The 27,349-nt window shown below is 40.4% G+C and overlaps 1 protein-coding gene across 1 annotated transcript in view; it reads left to right on the forward strand.

Annotated features, from left to right (window-relative positions):
- The first annotated feature begins 779 nt into the window (after positions 1–779).
- klf5l (Kruppel like factor 5 like) overlaps positions 780–27,349 on the forward strand; it is a 66,757-nt gene continuing 40,187 nt past the window's right edge. The window contains exons 1-4 of the mRNA XM_070882944.1: positions 780–1,095; positions 14,893–14,991; positions 23,831–24,704; positions 26,330–26,389. Coding sequence (XP_070739045.1) covers positions 928–1,095; positions 14,893–14,991; positions 23,831–24,704; positions 26,330–26,389 — 1,201 coding nt within the window. The 5' untranslated portion in view covers positions 780–927. The remainder of the gene's footprint in view (positions 1,096–14,892; positions 14,992–23,830; positions 24,705–26,329; positions 26,390–27,349) is intronic.

Raw genomic sequence — 27,349 nt, forward strand, 5'->3', positions numbered from 1 at the left:
GTCATTATGAAGCAGCATACTCTTCAATTCACAGTAAGCAACGCCAAAGGAAATTTGCTAGCCTATATATATCTATATATATATAGATATATATAGGTACAGATCCAGGCATACATCAAACATATCATCATTGAGTGAAGTGCATAGGATAAAATCTTCAGACACTTCCAGTACAATAATTATTTGAAGTACCACTTCCCCTTTCATGAGTGCCTGTTTGTTTTTTGTTAAAACAGTCAATAAACAGATGAATAAACCTGTTGGCTCCAATGACAATTAGACACAATCACCTTTTTTCATGTTTTCGATCTCTTTAAGGAGTTGAGGAGCCTGACCCTACACTGGCACTTACATTTAGACAATTTCTCCAAATTGATTGCATTTTAAACTGATTTTGTGGCTGTGGTAATAAATTGTTGTTGAGGTTTCACAGTACGGTACTACGCGTGTTAGATTTATGTACAGAGTGATTTTTCTTGTCATTGTTTTACTATTTCCAGAAGAAAGCAACGCATGACTTACATTTATGCCGAAAAGAAAACTTCCTTAACAAAAAAAACTATTTCGCAATCGCCGGAATTGCTTAATGCGGGGGTGTCGCATTGAGGCAGATCACCTCGATCCTCCCGAACCAGCTCGGGCTCCGCCCCCTGACCGGACCCCGCCCACTCGCCCAGTCCGTGTGATTGACAGCCCGGCCCGAGCCGCTATTGGTCGCTGCGCTGTCAATCACACGACCTGTGTGCAGGTATAGTTCAGGTGAGTGACAGATGAGAACAGATCAGAGCCAGGCGAGCACCGCGCAGTGTGCGATTGCTGCGGGGAAATTTGGATTTCATTTGATTTAATTTGTCTTTCACTCATTCTTTTCATTTGTATACATATATTAGAAAAAGGTAAAAGTGCAGGAGATCAGAAAAGCAAGTGATGTCGAGCAGCGGGCTGGCGATCAGTGTCCCCAACACTGAAGAAAACGCTGTTTTTACTCAACTCAAACCAGTGACCATGGCTGACGGCGCTTCAGAGGAGCAGTCGGTGTTTGAAGACATCAAACCGGCTGTGAGGATGTTGGAGAATTTCAGCGAGTTGGCTCAGGTAAGTGCCAAAGGAGTTCCTCCTATTTTTATTATAACATTGTATAGCTTGGAGTCTGGTGTGTGATAAATAGTAACTGCGCCAAAGTCCAAAAATAATGTTTTCTCTGGTTGGGAAAAAAAAATTGCTGCACTTTTCGTCAGCTGCTGAGTTGGGATGTTTGGGGAAATTGAGGGAGTTGTCGACGCGTGTGAAGGGCCAGGGTGATAATCCAAGGGACTCAGGTTGTGGAAGCTTTTAATCTGCAGGAAAAACTGTTTAACATCGGACCAAATCGGGAGGCGGCCTTCCGCAGGTGGGATAGACCCAGAACATTTGAGACCATGACAGTGTTTCTGGCGCCAAGTGTGTGGCGAAGTAAAACCAATGGATTTTGATTTGTTTTAAATCGAAGTGTTGTACTCAGTGAATTCGTGCGATTTTTAAAATTCGTTTCCTTGGTAAAGTTGTGTAACTGTGTCTGTGTACCCATGAGAAGGAAACCGTGTTTTTATTGCAACTCTTCTGAAAAAATTCAATCGAGCAAATTCAGTCGGAAAGAGTTTTCTCACTTTTTCTGTTGAATGAGATTTGATACTTAGATCGTGTACTGTCAAAGGTAGGAAGCTACTGAAAGTAGGTCAGGGAGACATAAACAGATTATTGAAGGAGTCTGCTTATTCTGATGTGAATTATCAATGGATAATGCATCTTAATAATTTATTATCATTGCTTAAAGTTGAAATGCATCAACCCCAAATAGCACATATACAAATCCGTTACAAACCTCTCGGGAAGTCCTCCCTAAAAATAGTAGGAAATGGCCAAACTTGAACGGAATTTTATTCAATAAAAGAAAAACAAAACAAAGAACGACGTTTTGAGGAATGTACCCATACAGAAAGTTTAAGTCCCTGACTCTGTGTCTAGACTCCTTATCTCTGTGCTGCAGGCATTCAGGTGGGAAGCATTAATGACTTCAAAAGTTTGTGTCAACTCTTGAAGTCCGTTGAGCATTTCATGTAATTAGCATAGGATCGGGGAGGTTTGAGACTATGAAAGCCATTTTAATTAAAATGTGATCCTTATCCTCCTCTCTCTCTCCCCCACCCCATTGGTGTTCAGAATAGTAAATAGATATTTGTTTCAGTGGGGCAATATTTTCAGATTTTTAGACAAGCTGAGTATCAAATATTGGGCCGAATGTCGCTGGGAAAATAATGCCCACTGTTCTTGACTATTGTGGTAAATTGAATCAGGTACATCCTGTGACTTGTTCTGTCGCCTACTTATAGTCCATTTTAAATTTGTTAAAACCAATTCACAAAGGTTGTTGTTATATTCAAAAATTCAAATCTTGATGTAACATATCCGATTTTTAGTGTTAGCTCCTGCCTTCACAGGTTCGGATCTGAGTTCTTGCCACGATGTTAAATTCCTTTTACTTTTTAAATTGTAGGTGCTGTGCACAGAGACAGGTACTGTATCTGACTGGGGTAAAACATAAATTAACAAAGAGCTCTGTGACTCAAATTGCACAGCAGCCACAATAGAAGCCATAGAACCAGTTGTTGTAATTTATCATTTCAGGAACAAACATTGGCAGTGATCAGATCCATGATCATGACCAGGGACCAATCTTTCAATGTTCCATTTGGTCTCGCGCCTTTTATTGAATTTTTAATGATAGAATATAGATGTAAAGTAGTCTTAAATAAATGTTAAAACAAGAACCAAAATCATGTGTCTTTTATGGTCTTTGTTTAGCAAGAATAATTTTAGCACTCCTGCCACATTCACTAAGAGTTATGATATATGTTTGTTTTGTATTATTGTATCATTAGGGTACCAAGAATATCCAGGACCATTGCATTTTAATCTTTGTAGCTGTTGTATAGAAATGTAAGAGTTGTGCAAAGTAAATAATGTCAGGTCAAGATGAGAGCTATGGATTGTAAACTGAACAGGTCCTGTGTTGTGTGTGTTTACATATTTAGCAAATAATTTGCAAATATCTTAATTGAAACAATCATGTTTTGAAAAGGAATTGATTCCCTTAAGACAATATCAGGAGTATATTACAACTTACAATATATTTTTTATATAACATTTTTCATTATTATACTTTGAGATCTATGCGCACATGCACCTGTGTGTACATTATATGTGTGATATATACACATGCATTCTGTACATAAACACTGGTGTAAATTGAAGATAATAAACCAGTCACCTTGAAGTTATTCAAAATAACTGAAGTTTGATTAAATGAAGCTTTATATTAGGTAGGAAGTTAAATGATAGCTTAGAGTCTCTCTCTTAAGGGTGTGTTCTTTAACTTTTATCTTTGTTTATGCTCAGGTGCACTATTTATCTACTGTTAATGTTGCTGTGGTTTTAAAAAGTAGCTTTTATAAATAAATCTCAGTTAATTTAATAAGTTTTTAAAATTAGGTTAATGCTTTTGGGAGTTATATTTAACCTGTTGCCAAAATTGCCCTGTTTTGTGACTCCCGTTAGCGCCTCTAAGGGCGAGAAACTGTTTTCGGCAACGGGGGTAGGGGGCGCTACCGGCTCCCACGAGATTGCGTGAGTGTTAGCGGAGGCGCTACCATGGTAGCGCGGCATCCCGCCGGTAGCGCCCCAGACCATTGCGCATCCGGTGATGAACATCACTGTGTGCGGCAACACCTTAGTGCTGCCCTGTGGCAGAAATTGGCCAGTGCCCCACGAGGCTGCCACAAGCAGTGTCAGCTCCAGCCTTGCGGGTTGCAGGGTGGAAGTTAAAGGGGAGTGAGGAGTGCCCTGCGCTGCCATTTTGCAGGTTTGGTAGACTTACTGGTCGGCCCGACTTCATCCTCCCTTGTATAGTCTGGGCCACCATCGTGCACCCTGGCATTCCGATTGGGTGCCGGGCTGTGGCCCCAGCACCACGCTACCCTCGTGGCCCAGTGGAGGTCATCAGAGTGTGCAGCGGCAGCTCCCCTTTAACGGAAGGGGAGGGGCATTGAAACGCGTTAGCGCTACACGGGGCAGCCACGTAGCGCTATGAACGCGCCAGAATAGTGCCCTGGAACTCACCCCGACAGGAAGTGGAGCATGCGACTTTGTGCTTCACTTCCCGTGAGGGACGATAACCGCAATTTCATGGCCGGGGTGGAACTTCCACACCGGGCGCAGGAAGTCCCGCCCCGAGATGGTTACTGCCCCCAATCGGGGCGCTGGGGAATTTCGTCCCCCAAATGTATTAAATTCCAATAAATTGCACACAAACAATAATATTTATTTATACATGTCATCGACATGCTAGTGCTTATTCATATTGAAATAGTCAAGGCAAATATGCCAGTTATGATTTGAAATCAAAATTAATAATATAATTTTTGCTAAAATCTAGTTAAGCCTTCTTTTTACATTATGTAGAAAAGCATTGTCAACAATAAATGTTTAAACTGAATATTCAGTGGAAACACAGCTAGAAAAAGAATCCCAGGATGGAACATACCATAATTATGGTCTGTTATGGATTTTAACGAGGGCAATTCGGAACTATAGTTGTTTTGTATTATCAACACATGATGGAGCAGTTATTGTATGTGCTGACAGATTAGAATGTCCTGAGATGTTGAGGTATGGACTAACTTTTAAACTTTGTCCAGAACATTCTTTGAAATATATTTTGTTCATCAATGTAAACATTGGACTTCAGGCCTTTGGGATGGGAAAGGTTATGTTCTTAAATCTTTCTGATTGAATGTTTACAAGTTTGAAGTTTGATACATGAGAAACTCTGAACAAAAAATGGTGATATCTTCCAATACCCGTATTTCTAGAAATACCTCTTATTTTTAGGCTTGAATAGTAATGTGCTCACAAAAACAAGCTGCATTGAGAGGTCACAACTAGGTACGATTTATATCTTTTTGCTTCACTGTACAGTGCAGTGGTAAACTGCAATTTATTATTCACAGCAGTTTAAAAAAAATGTAAACATTGTAAATCAAAATATGTATTTTTAAACATGTTTTAACATGAATTTGTAGAATATGAATTTAGCACATTCAATTATTTAAAAAAAATCTTAATCTTAATTGAAGTTTATTTCTTGGGAGGGGTTTGGTTACATCTGTAAAAATATAATTTTTACACTTTCTGCATTATTTTGTGCTTTTAAGTCTTAAATGATGGAATTCACGTAGAACGTCATTCATTGTAAGTTATCAGGGAAATTTTTTATTTCTCCAGTTAAAAATTGTTCATAGGTTTTGAATGTAAATAACTGTGCTTCCTCCCTCCGTTGCACCCCCTCCCCCCCCCACGCCCCCACCCCCAAACCCGCTATACAGGTTACAATAATATTTCAGCCGATTCTCTCTCTGCTAGACATTTATTAGGCCTTTTATTCTGTTCCTGTTAATGTCCAGCAAATATTAACACTGCTGTGATTTTAAGAGATAACATTTGACAAAAAGTTTTAAGCTAATTGTTAATAAATAGTAATCAGATATAAAATATAGATTAAACAAAATTGGGGTTCAATTTCTTTGGACCAGTGTTAATATCCAACAAATGGTACCTGCACATAAAAAAATGTATTTTAAGAGAGAAATGCTGATGTTTTGCCCCATTTTCCTGTAAATTATTCATTTACAATCATGTGGCTTTTTTTGTAACTACCTGACATTCCTTAATTTAATTATTTTTATGATTTCTGGCTTCAGTTACTGTTGCTGCTAATGATGTTTTACACTGAAACTAGTTTTAATCAAAAAATTTGAACATTCAGATGAGAGTTTCAAATCATTGTAAATATGCACTGACCAGCGAAAGCTGGTAACGAGAAAGAGATGTCTGCCTCTGTAAATGTAACTAATTAGCATTGTCCACCAAAAACAACTTCAACAACAACAACGTATTTATATAGCACCTTTAATGTAGTAAAATATCCCGAGGTGCTTCACAGGAGTGTTATAAGACAAAAAGTAAAATTGAATAGCATCTGTTTCATGGTTTGAGATAAAAGATGTTTTGGTGCACGTACTTCAAAAGTTACTTCACTGACTTCATAAATGGAAAGCTTAACTGCATTTGCTTTTAAGTAAAATTAGCAACACTAGCAGAGACTATGCCCTGCACTTGAGTAATTAGTGGTCATTTTGTTCAAAGGAGGAGGCTAATTTACATTAAATAAACCATTCGATGTTGTGTGCACCTGAGTTCATATATAACTGCTTTGCCACTGGACCCGCTTTTATAACCAATCATAAATTTGCTGGGTTAAATCATAGTATACAATGTAACTCATCTTGAGCAAGTTAAACTTTGGCCACATGTAACCAACGTGCACGGTTATTGACCCAAGTGAAGCATTTTTAAAGGCTCTGAATGGCAACAAATAAACTCATGCATGTTAAAACTGATTATTTAATAGATTCATTTGTTATGGCATTTCTGTGCTGGAGTTAACTGAAAGTCTCAAAAGGCTTATTCCATACAAACTTATAAACGTTCTACATTTGAAAGAGGCAACATCATTCTTATCTAGTTACCTGACTTAATCTCTAGAGGTTGTCTGGTTTCTGCCATTGCAACACATTCTAATAGTTACTACTGTTTCTTAGCAAGATTGTAAATTTTACAGTACTGTTCATATTTTATTGTTAGCAGCCAATTCTATCTCTACACATTGATTGCTTTTAGCCTTTATATTTTGTTCATGAATTTACTCCCCGTCTCTCCAGGTGATGCTTGCTTGTGTCAGATGCCCTCTGGTATCTTGCCCAGATTATGCATGATACTAGACATTGAATATGAACAACATATTCAACCACTGGAACTGCCACAGCCAAGCCCAATCTTGTCTTCACCCAATGTCCACACATCTACTTTCCAGCAGTAGACTGTGGTCAGGAGCAAGAAGTCTGATGATTTTTCCCCCTTCATAAACATGAACAATTGGTTGCTGGTCCCAACTAAAAGATTGGCTAGCTCGGCACAATCTGAATGGTTCAGCATCAATTGCATCTACAAACGTAGCCATTGGGAGAGCTCTATGTGTTACATTTATGTTAAAATATTGTACATATATTGAAAGAATAGCTGTGTATCTTGAACACTGATTGATAGCTGTGTTAAAATATTAATAAAACATGTATTTAGGACGTAACAGCACAAAATCATTAAAATATTTTGTTTTAAAGTATCATCTTGGATCTTCCTGATGCTGATGCAAGTGCTGACTTTACTGGTTTTTGTCTGTTATTTAAGAAATAGTCCACTTATGTTGTTTTTAAAGTACTTAGTACCCAAATACTATAAATCATTTCTCCTGGAAAAAATAAAGTGATTTCATTGATTTTTGATTTGACTTTGAGACCAACCAGATGGACTGCACCAATCTCTTCTATTTGTGCATATACCTGTCTTTCTATGATTGTAAGTGCCTCTTGAACCTGGGAAGTGGTTTTTTAAAATGCTATTACCAGATCTTTAAACACAATTATTTTCTGAAATGGACATTGTTGCTTTTGAAGAGTTAAAAGTAATAAGGACTTTAAAGAATTTTTAGAAATGAAACCTACACAACCTTTTCTGTAGCAAGTTACATGCTTACACTAAATCCTGAGGACAGAATAAAACAAGTGAGATAAAATGGCCACCATCTTGTCCATTTTGTAATTCTATCCACAATAATGTTCAATTGAGACCCGAGGTGCATGAGCTGTGAGCAACCTGTATTAGCACAAGTAACCCCCAACATCCAAATACATGATACTACCCCATCAATAGCCTCTTTTATTCTTTGTGAAGCAACTCAGTCGGTGAGTTGCTTCTTATTAACACATACATCTTCTTATTGGCTCATTGTTGCCAGTTGCAGCAAGATACTGTAGATATAGCACGCATGTTACAAACAGTGCAGCTGTAACTATGGCTCGAGATGAATGTATCTTAGTGACTCTTCCCTCTATCTGAAGGAGAGACTGTTGTTCAAGACCTTTTTATCGAATCATGATTAAATTTAGTTCTGAATTATTTGAAGTCACTTTAAATGATATTCAGGGTTTCTTAATTCTTATTTTAATTCTTTTAGGTCTCTGAGTAAGGATCCTTACTCAATAATCTTTTAACAGAGATGAGAGTTGTAATAGAACAGTAATACACATTTAAGATTAATGTCTAATACATACCAAGCTTAAAGTTATTTAAATTTACCTTTGTATATGTTTCATTTTTGCATTACAGTTCCTTAAATTCTAGCAGTCATAATTTAAACTAATTTATGCTGAGCTTACCCTTTGCACAGGTGGTTAGAACTTACAGAACAGTGGAGGTGATAAAGATGGACTGTAGGTGGTAAAAGTCAGGGGTTGGAAAGAAAAAGTCACAAGATTTTCAGGATGGATATGTCCTGTAATCTGATCAGTAACTCTTATAAAGCTATTGTCTTTTTTTTGTCCCTCCAACTTTCTCCCTTCCCGTCACTGACTCATGCTGGGGTATGACTGGCACCATCTCTTCTTTGGTACCTCACCCAAGTGGTCATTCTTCTTGTGTTGGCAAGTTGCTGGTCTGTGGGGGCCATCACAACTAAGCCTGATCCTGTCTTCACCAGTCATGCATGTTGTAACATCAATATGCTCCTTCCTAGCCCAGGATCACTGAGGGCAGTTGTCGTGCCCATACTGCCACCTTGACTGAGATCAGCTAACTCAGCACAAATTGGAGACTGACCCTGGAATCTTCCTGCCCTGCACTGTTCAATTCCTCACAGGAATTAAAATGATTGTAAACTTGAACACCTTTGCCCTCTACTAATCAACTTCAGAGAGCATGGAGAGATAGAACAGCATCGCCTGACTTGGAGTTATTATTTGTTAACATTTTAGAGAGACGGTGAATGAAGATGGTGACTGATTTGTGGCAGCACACTGCTGTATTGTAGAGTTACTGTGTTGTATCAGGATGGAAATCAGTTATAAAGGCACAGCTGCACTTGGGACAGATACTAGAAAATAATCACTTGCCCAATTAAATTCTATCTGTTCCAGATGCCCGTTGAAATGATTAACAAAAAAACAATTTAACAGGAGGTTGAATTGTTGCTGTTTCAAATCACGATAGAGAAAATACAGTAGAAGTTTTTTATTATATGACCATATGTCAAATAACATTGGACTGACATAGTTGTGCCAAGAGGCAGTTAGCAGTGTATTTCTAATGGTCCCACTGTTTTCTCAGTTGGTAAAATGCAAGTGGGGGGTAGAGAGAGCAGTTATTTCCTGCTCTGTTAGGGAATAGAAGCAGAATCGAAATATGGGTAACCAAATTAAGGTCTACGAGACCTGTAGGTCCTGGACAACTAAACCCCTCCCCTCCACCTTCCACATACATCTTGGGTTTCCACCTGTCCAACGTTGGTTTTGATCATCTAGTTTTTCCAGTGAATTGTGTGGAAATTACAGAAATAGAAAACTGTGGCTTCTCATGATCTAGAAACAATAATTAAGAGTTTGAATTAATTTTCATTATTGGCAAAGCAAACAACAGAATTGAAGGAATGATTGTATCACACTTTTGCAACCACAACCTATCCCATGTCAAATTTTGGACTAGGCAAAGAGTGAAAACCTTGCACATATCACATTATATATAAAGGAGAGGTATAAGCGGGCTGGACCTTCCCTACCCCTCAATCCACTGAGCCTGAGAATTTGGTCCAACTCATGTTAGGATCTCTTAGTTCAGTATTGTGTAGATTTGATTTTCCTTTTTTAATGAAATCTATATTGGTCATTTAAAAACCAAATGCAGTTTTGTTAATAAAATTTGCAAAACAGAAATTTTCAAACACATGGTGGATTTATGTAATCCTAAAAGTGTCTTATCCTACGTTGGTGTAACAAACACACGGGTCAATCCTTACAATGATAGCAAGTGAAATAGGTGATCTGACCACATGAATTTGCACTTTAAGTACATGAGCGTTGCTGGGAACATTGCCACCAGCAGCGACTATTTACTGTCATAAAGCGATGAATTCTATAGAAAGTTGGTTCTAAGGACTAACAATTGCTTGAAACTGATTGCCACTACCCGCTGATCAAGATAATGTTGTTTTTATCAGTCATGAGTTTCAAAAACACACGTTGATATGAAAGACTGAATAGAAGGAAGTCGGATCTGATGGAGTAGCCTATATTATCTGTGAAATGGCAGTGCTGTATATCCCTCTATTTTCCATCAAACATTGGAGAATTATGAACATTGGTTTTGAATAATTTATGAATTATTTGCTAATATTTGCTTAAATACATCAATAAAAAGAAAATTATGTTTCTCTAATGTTGATGTTTGTCAAATTACTCGATAGGGGGTGCTATTTAGTACAGAATTAGTGCTGAACTCTTTAATATGCCCTATAGACATTTCCGGGAGTATAGCAAAGTGTTTTGTATCAGTTGTCTCATTTGTAACCAACTTGTGTTGCAGTAAAGCTTCAATAAAACAATTGGCACAAGTAAGTGAGAAAATAGGAAGAAAAAGTAGAAATAATGATTTATCAAATAAATATGACAATAGCTTATATGGTTTTTGTGCAAATATCCATTGATTAAAGTTTTTACAAGAGTTAAGAACAGTATAGCAGTTAGGGCATTTGGGTCATGACAGTGCCCTTCTCTCACTGGACGAAAGGCCTTTAACTCATACTATTTGTCCAGTTGCCAGACACAACCATGTTCACCATATTTGAATTGCCAATTCTCCCTCCTTTGTTTAAATTAAAGTATTTTGCCAACATGAGCAATATTTTAGATGGGTAAATGGTCCAGTAAGTGCCAAAAGCTTGAGTTATTGTAACATTTGCAGGGATTTTGAAACCTGCGTTAGGCTTCCAGTATCTTTGGGTTGTTACAACCCTTCACTTATTTTGTTTGATACAAAATATGCAAATAAATTAAATAATGAGAAGATATGTGTGCTAAGAAAGGTTGTTCTGAAAGAAGGAGATGAGTTAGAAGGTTTGATCCAGTCCACAATGCCTGAGTAAGCTTGTCCGCAGGCTATTTCCGAAAGCACTGTTGAAGCAGCCAGCTGAAGATGCATGAGAGCACCCCAAGTTATCGTACTCTGCTTCTCCCTCAGAGGAAGCACCTTGCTTCCATCTAGTGTCTCTCTTCCATCACTTCATGCAAAATCGATGAACTCATCGCATGCACATTCATAGGGGAAATACTTTCCCATCTTATAAATTTAGCCCTCAACATGCTCCTAAACCTGGTGTGAAGTCTTAGTTTCCAATTCTCTGGGATTATTTAGTAGTACACTTGTAGTGAAGCATATTCAGAAGAATTCAGAACTGCCGTATATTGGGCAAGTTGTTTCTATTCCTACATTTACACAAGGTTCCACAGTGAGACGTGGCTAGTGTTCGTAGCTGAGATTTTATGCTTTAGTGGAAACCTGACATGGAGTCAGAGCAGTCAGCCTCATTTGAATAATTTTGGCATGCTCCCGGTGGGATTCCCACCTGCACTGCGGAGCAGACCTTGGAAGAGGGAGGAACATCACCGGTGCAGGCTTCAGACACTGCGGACTGTGTATGAATGCTCCCAGGGCAGCTAAAGATATGTTTTTTTTAAATATATTTCCTGGGCAAAGGAATTGTAATCAATTGCACTACATTTATCACAGCAACACGATACAACACAATTCCGACTATCCAGTGTTGCCATGGTGTTAATGATAGGCAATACATTAAATGTAATTTTCCAATCACTAGCATGTAATCTGAATACAGCCACCCTCAATTAAGCAGAGATATTCAACACTCTATGAATTCTGGCAGAAAATCCCAGAAGTGCTGCCGCCCATCGAGACAACAGAATACCTACATTGGAAAATAAGCATAACTCCAGTGGGTAATCTCCCCCAGTGTGACACCATAGCTCCATTGGTAGCACACTCATATCTACATTAGAATGTTGTGGCTTCAAACTTTCCAACAAGTTTTGCATGCATAATCTAGGCACACACTAAAGTCCTGTCTCCCTCGTTAAGTGGTTATTAAATCTGCAATGAGAAGTAGATAGTTATGATCTTCTGGAAGAATGAAATCAAATGGATCTTCTTCATCCAAACCTCTGTTGTGAGATCTAGCACTAAACAATTGAAATGGCTTGCATGATGTCTACAGTAAATAAAGAACAAAAGGTGAGGGAAATTCAAATGTCCATCTTTCTAATAATCATTACTAACATGGTAAATTAAAAAAGTTGACCTCGATGCGAAGCCACTGAGTGCAGGATGGAGGCTTCCTTTCGCCATATGGAAGGAAGGAAAGGTCGAGGCTGGTCTCTTCTTGTAACTCTACTGTATCTCCTAGTGGCTGGCAACAGAGCAGTCTTTGTGGGGCCCTCCAAACAGGTCTATAGTCTGAGTTTGCTGGGAATGTGTGTTGTGCAAAGAAAGGATACAAGGCAAAATGGGATATGTTACTAAATGGACTAATGGACTTTCCTAGAAATTCAAAATATCCCATTTACCAGTGAAATGAATTAATGTTAAAGCTACAGAAGAGCAAGGATTAGAGCACTAACACTCAGAGCCATGGAGTGAAGGATAAATATAGATTGGAGTCCTGCCTAGCCTAGCTCCCAATCTTCCAATTGAAGGCTGTGGAATCTTCCCATGGGAGGAAGGGGGGTGAGTGCCATGCCCAAACCATCTCTATTGCCTCCTGCAAGTCAGGTACAGAGACAATTAATGGCAACCTGAGAGTAAGCCAAGCACCTCCACAGGGCCGGATTAAAGGCCTGATGGGCCTGGGGCAAACTGATCCAAATGGGTCTATAGTTATGTTTGTTCATGTTCATTACATTACCGATATGGTTTTGATTCTGAGTATGAAAACACAGGCTAGTATATTCAACAATGAAAGCATATATTCTGTATCAAGTAGGTATTTATTCTGGTTCTGCTAAACATTGCCATACTAAATTCCTATGCATAATTCCTCTCTTATTGTCTATTCTATTTTGGGAGGTCTTATATTGTTTCCTACATTTATTTGGTGGGCCTATGTTCTTTTATGGGCCTGAGGCTGCAGTCCCATCCACCCCTGCACCTGCATGTTTAGCAGCAGAGTTGATTAGGCCAGGAGGGTCAAAGACAAGGGATCATTTACAAAGAATGAAAATTAGAGAGAAAATATTAAAAACAAAGCTGCAGGAGTGTTCTGCTGCATATTAATAGTTGTGTAAATAATTTTGGATTTTATAAATTGGGCAAAGAGGTAATGATAAATGAGGCCACAGTTAGGAGCGGTGTGTTGAGTTTTGGGTACCCCATTTTAGAAAGGGCAATAAAGCCATAGATTCACCAAGAAAATAAACTATTGTTACGAGAAGCAAATTGAGATATGGGATTGTTACAAACCTTGGGTCTTTTGTAGATACTGTCACACATTCAGTGGCACTGCTCCCACCTATAAGCAGACCCCATGTCCCTTATACTCTGGCATTCACCTGCCCTGTCTAATATCTAGGTATATGATATCATAACCCGGGAACCGTAAACAATGCATTCCATACCTGCCTCCTTTCTGTAGCGATGTAGACATGATTGAGGCTTTTGATTCCTCATTCAGTGGGCATTCCAGGCACTGGCACAGTGGTGGCCTCTAACCTTGCAGCATTGCTTACAGGTGGGAAAAGGACATCAATTTGACACTTCTCCAGTGTCACTCTACTGGTCCACTCCAAAATAATCTTGACTCCTTCTTTGATTGAATGTTGGCCATAGAGCCACTAATTAATCATTCTACAACCCCTCTGCACCCACCCACAGCTGTGGGTACCTTACTGACTAACTCCCATTGTTTTCAGAATGATTGGTGCTAACCCAACACAATGAACCTGCATTGTTCCAGTTCATCAGTGATTGGCTCATCTGGCTTGAATACAGGTCTCCTTTTCTCTCCAGCTCAGCTGCAAACTGGATTTTACCACTTTGTGGGCTAAAGCAACCTTTCTTTATAAATCATACCCCAAAAAATCCATATCATGGAAAAATGGTCATCAATCCTGAAATCTAATAGGGACTACTACCATTGGGCAGAGAAAATAGGAGATTTTAATAGAGGTTTTTTAAATTATGAAGGATTTTGATTGGGTGAATAGGAAAATAATATTTAGTCAGGATGGGGTGAGTTGAGGCACAAACCATTGCCTATTTTAAGGAAAAAGTGGATACATATTTGAAGCAGAGTAAAATATAGAGCTAGGGCTAGGAGGAAGGGAGCAGACCAGTGGGATTAGCTTTGCATTGCTGGAGCCGAGAGCCAGCACAGGCGCAATGGGCCGATTGCCTCTTTCTGTGCTGTAAACGTCTATAGTTCTATAATTGGAACTGTCTAGGTTTCACAGCAGGATGTTGGAAGCATTGCATTACCTTTGTGGGTCAGATCATTGGCATGCATGGTGAGGGCCTCAGCACATTAGATGTTCTCCTTAATTCCTGGCCTGATGTATGCAGTACTGGGAGGGAAGTCAGGGGCTTGCAAAATCAGAGAGAAGAGAAGATGTCCTCACTGAACCTCAGTCCTGTGTCTCCTAGCCAGAGAGGATTGGTTATGGATCCGAAGTAGCCTGTTTCTAGCATGTGGCCCTGAGAGATCAATGATTGGATTGCAACAGCAAAACTCCTGAGCAATTGTGTCTTTCAATGGAGGATAAAACCCTCAGACATAAACTTGTAGTAATATTATCGAGGAAAAAAACTTATTTTTAAGTGTTCTTCACTTTCATTTCTGTCTAGGCCAACCTATTTCTAGGAGAAGATACCATTAAATCGTCAGGATTACTGAAATCACATTTATTGCAATTGCTACAAACAACTACATCTTCTCCAAGTCAAGTAAGTTCAAGCTTTTTATTTTATATACATTCTAATTACATTCATTTAGAAAATGCTTACAATGCAAAAAAGGTGGCTCAATTTAACAAACTGACATTCATTACCTTTATATAACGTATAATTCCACAGACTGTGACCTTGTGGTCCAACAATAATTCATAGACAATGGTATACAAGTGCGAGAGGGACCCAAATTGGAAATGATTACATTTGAGGAGGGGATAGAACCAAAGCCACAGTGTTCATTTGTGTTATTGTTGAAAAATACAGTTACCAAAAGAATGCAACTTCAGTGTTTAGTATATTTTAATAAAGAAAACATTCAGAAATTATAATTGATGTAACTCCAGTTCCGGAATTAAATACTGCAAGTTATGCTTGGATTTTTGTAGTTTATATTTGTTAAAAAGGAAATAACCTTTTAAATACTTAGAGATGAGAAATGTATATGTCAATAGTGATAAAGGCTTGTTGACTGTGTGCATATCTCTGCAGTTCCTGTGTTATTTTCCATTACATACCAACAGGAGCCATGTTCATGAACAGATGTCTGGTTGTTAAGCTGTGTCATTATGTACTTAATGCTTTTTGTGACATGTTCTTAAGTACAGTCAGTGATTGTTGACTGCAGAAAAACACAATTGCCCATTCATTATTCTTGCTCTGGGAGGACAGTAACAGACTGGTACTTACAGATAGTTTATAAATTCTCCATTTATTGCTTCCTTCATGAGTAGGTTAAAAGTAAAAGAAAAATAAATTATTTGATCAGATTTCTCCCTCGCCCTAACATCTCAGAAAATCTACCGGCATGAATGGGCACTTCACTATGACACACATTTAACATTTTGAATCTTGTGGGAACAGAGTCCAATAAATATGAGATATATTTTATGATGCTGTGCTAATCTACTGTGTCCTATACCAGTCATTGCAAGGCCAGTTCTCATTCAATCCTCCCAGAACAGGTTTTTGCTGAACACAATGCAGTTTTTTCCTCTCCATTTTTCCATGTGCATGATCATTGTGTCGAGTGAGTGAATCTGCTCCAATGCAGTTTTACTAAATAATACAGAAACAATGTTAAATGTCCCCGAAACACTTTGTCAGCCCGAGATCTAATTTGATTGATGCAAGTCTCTTATGTCTCGACATTGTAAATACTGGAAATATTAGGCAGTTAGAAAAGTGGTCCAGAACTAAGAAGATATATCAGAAGATTCACTATATTTTTCTGCAAAGCTCCAATCCATGACACATAGAAAGCTGTAATCTGGTCTATACTATGTAGAGGGTAATGCTCCCATCTATAATGCAGAGAGCTGTGATCTGATCCATGACAGAGGGCTGTGATCGGGTCTGTAATGCTCCATTGTATGATACACAGAGGTCTTTTATCCAGTCTATAAAGCAGAGTATGATCCAATCTATAACACAGAGGATGAATGGAGCAGGCCTTTGGCCTAATGGTACCTTTCCCATCTCTCGAGTCAGAAGGTGCAGGTTTGAAGTCCCAATCCAGACAGTCCTGGCGAGTGGAGACGAGAGCTCTAGATCTAAATTCTGGGTTGACATCTAGCACCCCCGCCTTATTGTATGACTGGTAGGAGCCCATAATGTCTCTTGCTGAACAGGACTAACCACCCTATTGGCTGGTATAAAGATGGAGAGAGCACTCACATCACAGCCTGCCAGACTGTTAATCAGCTTGAAAATCCTTCCACTGCTTCACACTATTCTCTCCAAGGGAAGTGTGTGAAGATACAAAAACAACAATCTTGATGGGCACAAAATTAGCACAACAAAGTTAAGAAAACAATGTGAACCTGGGAGTGAATTATAAGCCAGTAGAGCAAATCTTATATGCTTTATGAATATCATCCTAATCTTCTACCGAGATGGTATCACCGGCAGATATTTATTTGATAGTGACTGACAACTTTACTGCAGTTTTTTTTTGTAGAGTGGTGGAAGGGGTGAGTAAAGCTGTACAAGGGAGATCAGTGTGTGATTAAAACAGAAAATGCTGGAAATCCCAGCGGGTCAGGCAGCATCTGTGGAGAGAGAAACAGAGTTAATGTTTCAGGTCGATGATCCTTCGTCAGGGATTGTGATGAAGGGTCATCAACCTGAAACACTAACTCTGTTTCTCTCTCGACAGATGCTGCCTGACCCACTGAGATTTCCAGCATTTTCTGTTTTATTTCAGATTCCAGCATCCGTAGTGCAGGGAATATTGCTTTTACATGAGTGTGAAAGCTTGATTGTATTTATGTTCTGACAGTCGGTAGTAGAACAGAGCTTTTAAAAACAAAGATATTTATTGGAACCTCAAGGCTTTTAGCCATTTCTAAAGATAGTGTCAATATTTTTCTGGCAAAACAATGTTTAATAGCCAGTTATTGTCCATATTCGGAAACTTTAAAAATAAATAATTTGTATTTATATAGCACCTTTCATGACTTCAGGATGTTCGAAAGCATTTTCGAGCCAATGAAGTACTTTTGAAGTGTAGAAACATGACAGCTAATTTGGGCACAGACAGCAATGAGATAATGATCAGATAATCTGTTTTAATGATGCTATTTGAGGAATAAACATTGGCTAGGACACCAGGGAGAACTCCCTGCTCTTTTTTGAAATAATACCATGGGATCTTTTATATACGGACGAGAGGGCAGACAGGGCCCTCGGTTTAACGTCTCATCTGAAAGACGGCACCTCTGACAGTGCAGCACTCCCTCAGTTCTCACGCAGGTTGGGGCTTCCATGCTGCTCTTGGGCCACCACACCTCCGCTCCTTTTATGGCCCCGACCTGCCGCTGGTGTTCTCACGCAGGTCGGGGCTATAAAAGGAGTGGAGGTGCGGCAGCCCGGGAATAGTGTGGTGGTCACTTCAGGGAGCAGCGCGAGCTGGTGCAGGAGGGCGATGGCAGTGAAGAGTGACATCATCAAGGTCCAGGACGATGATTCAAGTGTGGGCAGATACAGCAGGAGCGGCGAGAGATTGTGGAGGGATGTGATCGGGGCCCAGGGAAGGCGTGAGTTCGGGGCCAGAGGCCCAGGGGCAGCACGGGCCAGCCCACACTGTGAAATTTGTGCGCACTAGGCTCATGCAGCAGAGCAGGTCTCCAGTTGTCTTGGATAACCCTTGCCACTGGAACAAGAGCTAGCTCTGTCAAGTCCGTGTGGTGGCTGGTGTGCAATGGCCACCACACGTAAAAAAAATCCACGTACAGGCATCTTCCACCCTTCAGCATGTAGTTCAAGACCTGGAATAGTAGGTCCTTCATTTAAACTCATCCTTTTTTGGTGTGGAAGCAAGTCATCCTTGATTCTAGGGACTGCCTTTGATGATGATGACTTCCTCAGTACTGCACTGGTGCTTCAGCCTAGATTTTGTGCTCACGTCTTTTTAGTGGCACTTGAACGCACAACCTTCTGACTTCAGTGTTGCCATTGAGCTACAGCTGATACCCAAGATCAGGCAGTGAAGGTCAGGGCTGTATGATACCAGTATAAGGATAGGACAAACATGAAATATTACTTTCACCAGGTTACTGTGAATAGCACACAATAGAAATTGAAAAATAATTGAAATACTACACACTTCACCCAATAACATTAAGCTGCGGAACTCAATTGAACAGCACTGAACCACGCAATAGTAATAAGACTGCTGCTAGTCTTTTATACTAGCTTTGCACTTCTTGAGTTCTTTGCCAATTTTATTGTGTGGCCCAGGCTGGAGTGTGAATGCAAACCACATTGGGAAGATTACTTAAAAAGGAGCAATTATTCCCTTCCCAGGAAAAGAAAGGAGCAAAGCCGAAGGAGTGTTAATGAGTGTTAAGAGATATGGACACAGTTTGTTGGAAAACGTACAGCTTTCAATTGCTTTTATTCAATAGAGTGAGCTCATTATTTACAGAGGTATTTGTGGTATGGCAGTGTAGCTGTGGACTCCTGGTACGACCACCAGATGACCTTAAACTCCCTTCCATGGGGTTGTTACTTAAGGCAGGAAAAACTGAATGAGTTCCAAGAAATATTACGCTGAAATCCTTGAATTACTCCCATTGTACAGAAGCTATTAAAAAAAGGCACAGAAGATCTAGTCTTGACAGCTATGCTTTTGAAATATGAGGTAGTTCTGATTAAGAGAATATCTAATATTTTCCTACTGGAACCACAATCTTGAATCAGTCAAGCAATACACAGACTAAAGTCAGTAAACACCCCCACAATAGGTTTTGGCTGCTCTAGTTAAAAGCAATCTATATATGAATAATACTGTCATAGTACATGTCAGTGTCCTTTAGACTGGGAAAGGGAGGAAGTTTTTTTAAATCTGGAAGTGGGGTTTTCACCAAAAATAAATAAATTAATGCATTGGAGTGACCACTTTAATGGTTGACTTTTGAATCATTAGGAAAATGCCTATTTTATGGAGTTTACCTACAGTGCCTCCCTGTTGTAGTGTAACTCCAGTGCACCAGTGGAATAATGCATTCTGTAAACTTGCAAATAATAACCCGCTCCTCTGACTAGGGGACCCTCAGTTGCCTAGCACTGCTTTAAATTGCCTTAAGAAAGTATGTATTTAAAATAGGGACGAGGTACTGGTGTGTGCAGGAAGTGTATCCACCTCCAGCTCCTGACGGTCCGCGTTGCGGAGTTGGAGCTGAGGGTGGATTCACTCTGGAGCATCCACGATGCTGAGAATGACGTGAGTATCACGTGTAGCGAGTTGGTCGTACCGCAGGGAAAGGGTCCACAGCCAGATAGGGAATGGAAGACCAACAGGAAGAGCAGTGCAAGGAAGGTAGTGCAGGAGTTCCCTGTGGTCATCCCCCTGCAAAACAGATACACTGCTTTGGGTACTGTTGAGGGGGATGACTCATCAGGGGAGGGCAGCAGCAGCCAAGTTCATGGCACTGTGGCTGGCTCTGCTGCACAGGAGGGCAGGAAAAAGAGTGGGAGAGCAATAGTGATTGGGAATTCAATGGTGAGGGGAATAGATAGGCGTTTCTGCGGCCGCAACCGAGACTCCAGGATGGTATGTTGCCTCCCTGGTGCAAGGGTGAAGGATGTCTCGGAGCGGGTTCAGGACATTCTAAAAAGGGAGGGAGATCAGCCAGTTGTCGTGGTGCACATTGGTACCAACGACATAGGTAAAAAAAGGGATGAGGTCCTACGAAACGAATTTAAGGAGCTAGGAGCTAAATTAAAATGTAGGACCTCAAAAGTAGTAATCTCGGGATTGCTACCAGTGCCACGTGCTGGTCAGAGTAGGAATCGCAGGATAGCGCAGATGAATACGTGGCTTGAGCAGTGGTGCAGCAGGGAGGGATTCAAATTCCTGGGGCATTGGAACCGGTTCTGGGGGAGGTGGGACCAGTACAAACCGGATGGTCTGCACCTGGGCAGGACCGGAACCAATGTCCTAGGGGGAGTGTTTGCTAGTGCTGTTGGGGAGAATTTAAACTAATATGGTAGGGGGATGGGAACCAATGCAGGGAGACAGAGGGAAACAAAAAGGAGGCAAAAGCAAAAGACAGAAAGGAGATGAGGAAAAGTGGAGGGCAGAGAAACCCAAGGCAAAGAACAAAAAGGGCCACTGTACAGCAAAATTCTAAAAGGACAAAGGATGTTAAAAAAACAAGCCTGAAGGCTTTGTGTCTTAATGCAAGGAGTATCCGTAATAAGGTGGATGAATTAACTGTGCAAATAGATGTTAACAAATATGATGTGATTGGGATTACGGAGACATGGCTCCAGGGTGATCAGGGCTGGGAACTCAACATCCAGGGGTATTCAACATTCAGGAAAGATAGAATAAAAGAAAAAGGAGGTGGGGTAGCATTGCTGGTTAAGGAGCAAATTAAAGCAATAGTTCGGAAGGACATTAGCTTGGATGATGTGGAATCTATATGGGTAGAGCTGCAGAATACCAAAGGGCAAAAAACGTTAGTGGGTGTTGTGTACAGACCTCCAAACAGTAGTAGTGATGTTGGGGAGGGCATCAAACATGAAATTAGGGGTGCGTGCAATAAAGGTGCAGCAGTTATAATGGGTGACTTTAATATGCCCATAGATTGGGTTAACCAAACTGGAAGCAATACGGTGGAGGAGGATTTCCTGGAGTGCATAAGGGATGGTTTTTTAGACCAATATGTCGAGGAATCAACTAGGGGGGAGGCCATCTTAGACTGGATGTTGTGTAATGAGAGAGGATTAATTAGCAATCTCGTTGTGCGAGGCCCCTTGGGGAAGAGTGACCATAATACGGTGGAATTCTGCATTAGGATGGAGAATGAAACAGTTAATTCAGAGACCATGATCCAGAACTTAAAGAAGGGTAACTTTGAAGGTATGAGGCGTGAATTGGCTAGGATAGATTGGCGAATGATACTGAAGGGGTTGACTGTGGATGGGCAATGGCAGACATTTAGAGACCGCATGGATGAACTACAACAATTGTACATTCCTGTCTGGCGTAAAAATAAAAAAGGGAAGGTGGCTCAACCGTGGCTATCAAGGGAAATCAGGGATAGTATTAAAGCCAAGGAAGTGGCATACAAATTGGCCAGAAATAGCAGTGAACCTGGGGACTGGGAGAAATTTAGAACTCAGCAGAGGAGGACAAAGGGTTTGATTAGGGCAGGGAAAATGGAGTACGAGAAGAAGCTTGCAGGGAACATTAAGACGGATTGCAAAAGTTTCTATCGATATGTAAAGAGAAAAAGGTTAGTAAAGACAAACGTAGGTCCCCTGCAGTCAGAATCAGGGGAAGTCATAACGGGGAACAAAGAAATAGCGGACCAATTGCACAAGTACTTTGGTTCGGTATTCACTGAGGAGGACACAAACAACCTTCCGGATGTAAAAGGGGTCGGAGGGTCTAGTAAGGAGGAGGAACTGAGGGAAATCCTTATTAGTCGGGAAATTGTGTTGGGGAAATTGATGGGATTGAAGGCCGATAAATCCCCAGGGCCTGATGGACTGCATCCCAGAGTATTTAAGGAGGTGGCCTTGGAAATAGTGGATGCATTGACAGTCATTTTCCAACATTCCATTGACTCTGGATCAGTTCCTATGGAGTGGAGGGTAGCCAATGTAACCCCACTTTTTAAAAAAGGAGGGAGAGAGAAAACAGGGAATTATAGACCGGTCAGCCTGATATTGGTAGTGGGTAAAATGATGGAATCAATTATTAAGGATGTCATAGCAGTGCATTTGGAAAGAGGTGATATGATAGGTCCAAGTCAGCATGGATTTGTGAAAGGGAAATCATATATGCTTGACAAATCTTCTGGAATTTTTTGAGGATGTTTCCAGTAGAGTGGACAAGGGAGAACCAGTTGATGTGGTATATTTGGACTTTCAGAAGGCTTTCGACAAGGTCCCACACAAGAGATTAATGTGCAAAGTTAAAGCACATGGGATTGGGGGTAGTGTGCTGACATGGATTGAGAACTGGTTGTCAGACAGGAAGCAAAGAGTAGGAGTAAATGGGGACTTTTCAGACAGTGACTAGTGGGGTACCGCAAGGTTCTGTGCTGGGGCCCCAGCTGTTTACACTGTGCATTAATGATTTAGACGAGGGGATTAAATGTAGTATCTGCAAATTTGCGGATGACACTAAGTTGGGTGGCAGTGTGAGCTGCGAGGAGGATGCTATGAGGCTGCAGAGCGACTTGGATAGGTTAGGTGAGTGGGCAAATGCATGGCAGATGAAGTATAATGTGGATAAATGTGAGGTTATCCACTTTGGTGGTAAAAACAGAGAGACAGACTATTATCTGAATGGTGACAGATTAGGAAAAGGGGAGGTGCAAAGAGACCTGGGTGTCATGGTACATCAGTCATTGAAGGTTGGCATGCAGGTATAGCAGGCGGTTAAGAAAGCAAATGGCATGTTGGCCTTCATAGCGAGGGGATTTGAGTACAGGGGCAGGGAGGTGTTGCTACAGTTGTACAGGGCATTGGTGAGGCCACACCTGGAGTATTGTGTACAGTTTTGGTCTCCTAACCTGAGGAAGGACATTCTTGCTATTGAGGGAGTGCAGCGAAGGTTCACGAGACTGATTCCCGGGATGGCGGGACTGACCTATCAAGAAAGACTGGATCAACTGGGCTTGTATTCACTGGAGTTCAGAAGAATGAGAGGGGACCTCATAGAAACATTTAAAATTCTGACGGGGTTAGACAGGTTAGATGCAGGAAGAATGTTCCCAATGTTGGGGAAGTCCAGAACCAGGGGTCACAGTCTAAGGATAAGGGGGAAGCCATTTAGGACCGAGATGAGGAGGGATTTCTTCACCCAGAGAGTGGTGAACCTGTGGAATTGTCTACCACAGAAAGTTGTTGAGGCCAATTCACTAAATATATTCAAAAAGGATTTAGATGAAGTCCTTACTACTAGGGGAATCAAGGGGTATGGTGAGAAAGCAGGAATGGGGTACTGAAGTTGCATGTTCAGCCATGAACTCATTGAATGGCGGTGCAGGCTAGAAGGGCCGAATGGCCTACTCCTGCACCTATTTTCTATGTTTCTATGTGTCTCTATGTTTCTAATCTATCAAAGGGAGACAATTTGGGTGCATTATTACAAAAGGGAATAAAGGAATGTTTTTCTCTTTTAGGCCAGCTTTTAACATCTTTAAAGCTCATCAGCATTAATGTCTGCTAAATAGCCAACTGAAAATCAAATACAAAAATACTTAACAGTTTGTTGCTATGCCATCATAGAATTAAAAACCTTAGCACAGTTGGCATCTTTAATTATTTGACAATGTGCTCAAAACAAATGCATGTATTCATTTTATTTTAAAAGGTAAGATCAGAAATGGACAAGTATCTGACCCCACTCATTCCGCCAGCTCCAACAATTCTGGACCAGAAGAAGTACCGAAGAGAGAGTGCCTCAGTGGTAGATGAGTTTTTTGAGGAGCAGATAACATCACCATACAGCTTGAATATCAATCTGATCCTGCCTGACATCACCCACTTGAGAACAGGCCTTTACAGACCAAAGCAAGCTCTCCCACAAGTCAAGACAGAGCCGGTCACTAACTTCACCCAGTCATGCACGTCCACCGCAACGCATGCCCTGCCTGAGTTCACCAGTGTGTTCAATGTGCCACAGTCAGTACCTGTGAATAATATCTTCATCAAGCAAGAAGCCCCTTCCCCTGAGCTACAACTGCCTGTCAGTTCGCATCAATCCCAGCTGTACCAGATGCCAATCAATACAAATGTTGTCAACATGCCTTTGAGCTCTGCCCAGTCACTTGGCAACACTACAGTCATTCATAGTCGTAACAGTGTTACCATGTCAACTGGCATGGCTGGAGCAACCAGCATGTCTACCCAGTCTGCAATTAAACAATTCCAGCCTGTTGTATCCACACCAAACGGTTTTGTTGTGCCAGCTCAGTTTTATCAGCAGCAGCAGACCTCATACCTGCCACCCTCGCCACCAAACTCCCAACCTGGTAGCCCAGAAAACCAGCCTGATCTTATCAATACACTCTCGCCACCTCCATCATATGCGGCATCAGTGGCATCAAAGATAGTTCATCAACCACAGATTCATAGTCTTCAGACCAGCTTGCAGTCCTGTCAACCGGGCTTCCAGTCAGTAAAATACAGCCGACGCAACAACCCCGAGTTGGAGAAGCGACGCATTCATCATTGTGATTTCCCAGGTATCAATGCTTATGATGTTAGAGCTTTTTAGTATATAATAAATACAAGGATGATTACTATGATTTTAAATTCAATGCCAAGTCTTTTTTCACATATCCCTGTGCCACTGCCTCCTCTTCCTCTACTAAAGCATTAATTCATACTGAGACACATTCTTCTGTACCTTGCCCAAGTGGCCATTCTTCACATGTAAACCAAAACAGTAAGCTTCAGAGGTTTATTCTACCATAGAATGCATCATAGCTTAGCCTAACCCAATGTCCAATTGCACTTTCAAGCAGGGGTCACAGAATAAGAGATAGAATCTGGTGTGATTTTTTTTTTTTCTGCTCCTTGGGCAGGGGCAGTGAAGTCAATTATAGCAGCCTTACTTCTACTGTAACTGTGATCAGGTAACTGTTCAGACTAGTGAATGAATCTGCAAACATCTTGGTCTGCGTAGCTCAGTTTAACATGACTTTTGTCATGAGCCGGCTTTAATGGCAATGGTTGAAATTTTACTAATGGCTAAGACACCAATCTGCTTTCCAATACATGTGGCCAGCATTTCTGCCTGCAGAACAATTTAACTAGCTGTCCTCATGTAGTCAGCTCACCTGTTCCTTCAGTCTTGTATATGCAAGTTTTGGGTAGTTAAATGACTATTAGATTCTTTCATAGAAACCAAAGTTGACTCATTGCAATAACATCATTTGTCTCCTCTGTAATGTTTTGAGTCTGAATTCGAAAAATAAAAAGCCAACTGTGTCATTTTATAATTACCTCAATGTTTGGAGGAAAAAAATCTAAACAATCTGCGGGCGAATCTCCAAATGGGGTTCACCCGCTCGTCCGCCATGACTTTGGCAGAAGAGCCACAGAAACTCCAGATAAACGACGTGAACAGCAGTTACGGGGCTTTTGTGGTTCTTTCATCAAAACTTGCGGTAGAATCCCAACGGAGATTCACCTCCTCTGTGTTTATCTTTGCAATAGATACAAATACAGACAAATATGCAGTGTTTGCACAACAGGGCTAAATAACCTGCTCCGACTTCTCACTTAAAATAATTTGTTAAAAGGAGATATAAAATGTGTAGTACCAAATCTCCTGTAGCATTGGTCAAAGGTGGTCTTGTGTCTGGAGCATGTTTGTGATGTTCAGCTGCTGGTCTGTCCCATTAAGTCTTTTGCTATAACACAGATAAAGCCAGATAACTGTAGTTATTTAAAAATTGCTGAGGTCATTTGGCAGTTGGAATTATTTATCAATTTAATGCTGCAGGTCAATGATTGGCTTTATTTCTCTTCTTTCTAAAGATTGTTTTATATCTGCAACCAAGTATGACATCTGGTGTATAAAGTGTATTTAAAGAGAGGGATTCTGATTGAAGCAGGAAATTACCATCACATAGATATTCAATGATCTGAAAATGATTGTACCCCTGGTACTTAAAAGTGACTGATTCTCAAAGCAGCTCAGCAATTTCATTTTGAGCGCAACTCCATAGCTTAAAGTTTATTGCTCGGGCTCAGAAATGACTAAATTTAGCAGATTTGTTTCAGCCAAGAGGGAGGATTTTAAATCCGAAATGACCGAAACCATGTTTAAAATGAGATATCATACTTATCTTTTCTTTTTCAGGCTGCGCCAAAGTTTACACCAAGAGTTCTCACTTGAAAGCGCATCAAAGGACCCACACAGGTATGCTGTTTTGCTTGGCTATCGTATATCAGTCCCCACATGTATTCTATTTTATGCCATCAAAGTGAGTGTGCAGCTCATGCCATACATCGCATTGAGCCACTCAAAGCACTGAAATGGATCAAGTCTCAGCACTTTACAGGACTAGGTCAGGTACTGCTTGCTACTTCTGCAGAAGTGAGCACCCACACTTTAATTGTTCATATACTTTGGCATTTCTTAACACTTGCATGTGCAATTAGTGGATACTAGCGAGAAGAATATTTATGATCTGTACCCAATGGAACACCCTCATAAACTGTATTCATTGTCAGATTAATGGTTTAAAAAATATATTTTTCCAAGTCTTCAACTCTCCTCAATTGCCTAATCACAAATGAGAAACTAGGCGACAGCGGACATTCCTGAAAGCCAATTCTTTCTCTTTCTTTCTTCCAATTTCCCCCCCACTTTCCTGAGAGCCCTTCTTGCTGGAGTACAATTCCATTGATTCTAGCCAGCTTCCAAGACTCCACCCAACAGCTGTTGTGTAAAAATAAATGGATCAAGTCTGCAATGAGTTTACACCAAACATGTTGAATCCAAACTCAGCAATAGAATCCCAAATAAATAAATATTTGAAGTGAACTCCCACCAGATTTAAAGCAAATTTTTACATCAAACTGCATAGATTTCTAAAAATGTTAATTCTTTCTATATAAGCTAGTAGAATTCTACTAAAGTTAGGTCTTTCAAAATCTCGTAGCATTTAAATGAAGAAGATCAAACGATACACTGGATGCTATTGAGGAATTGGGAAGGGGCATGAATTTGCTGATTAGCTGAGGATCGGTGTAAAGTATATAACAGAATTATGAAGTACTGCTGGAGGTTAATATTAAAAATTACATACATACTTAGCTTTTAGAGTGAGTACACAATGTAAACAAAACTATCACTGAGACAACAGTATATGATGTA

Source organism: Pristiophorus japonicus, chromosome 6 (assembly GCF_044704955.1).
Source record: "Pristiophorus japonicus isolate sPriJap1 chromosome 6, sPriJap1.hap1, whole genome shotgun sequence".
NCBI lineage: Eukaryota > Metazoa > Chordata > Chondrichthyes > Pristiophoridae > Pristiophorus > Pristiophorus japonicus.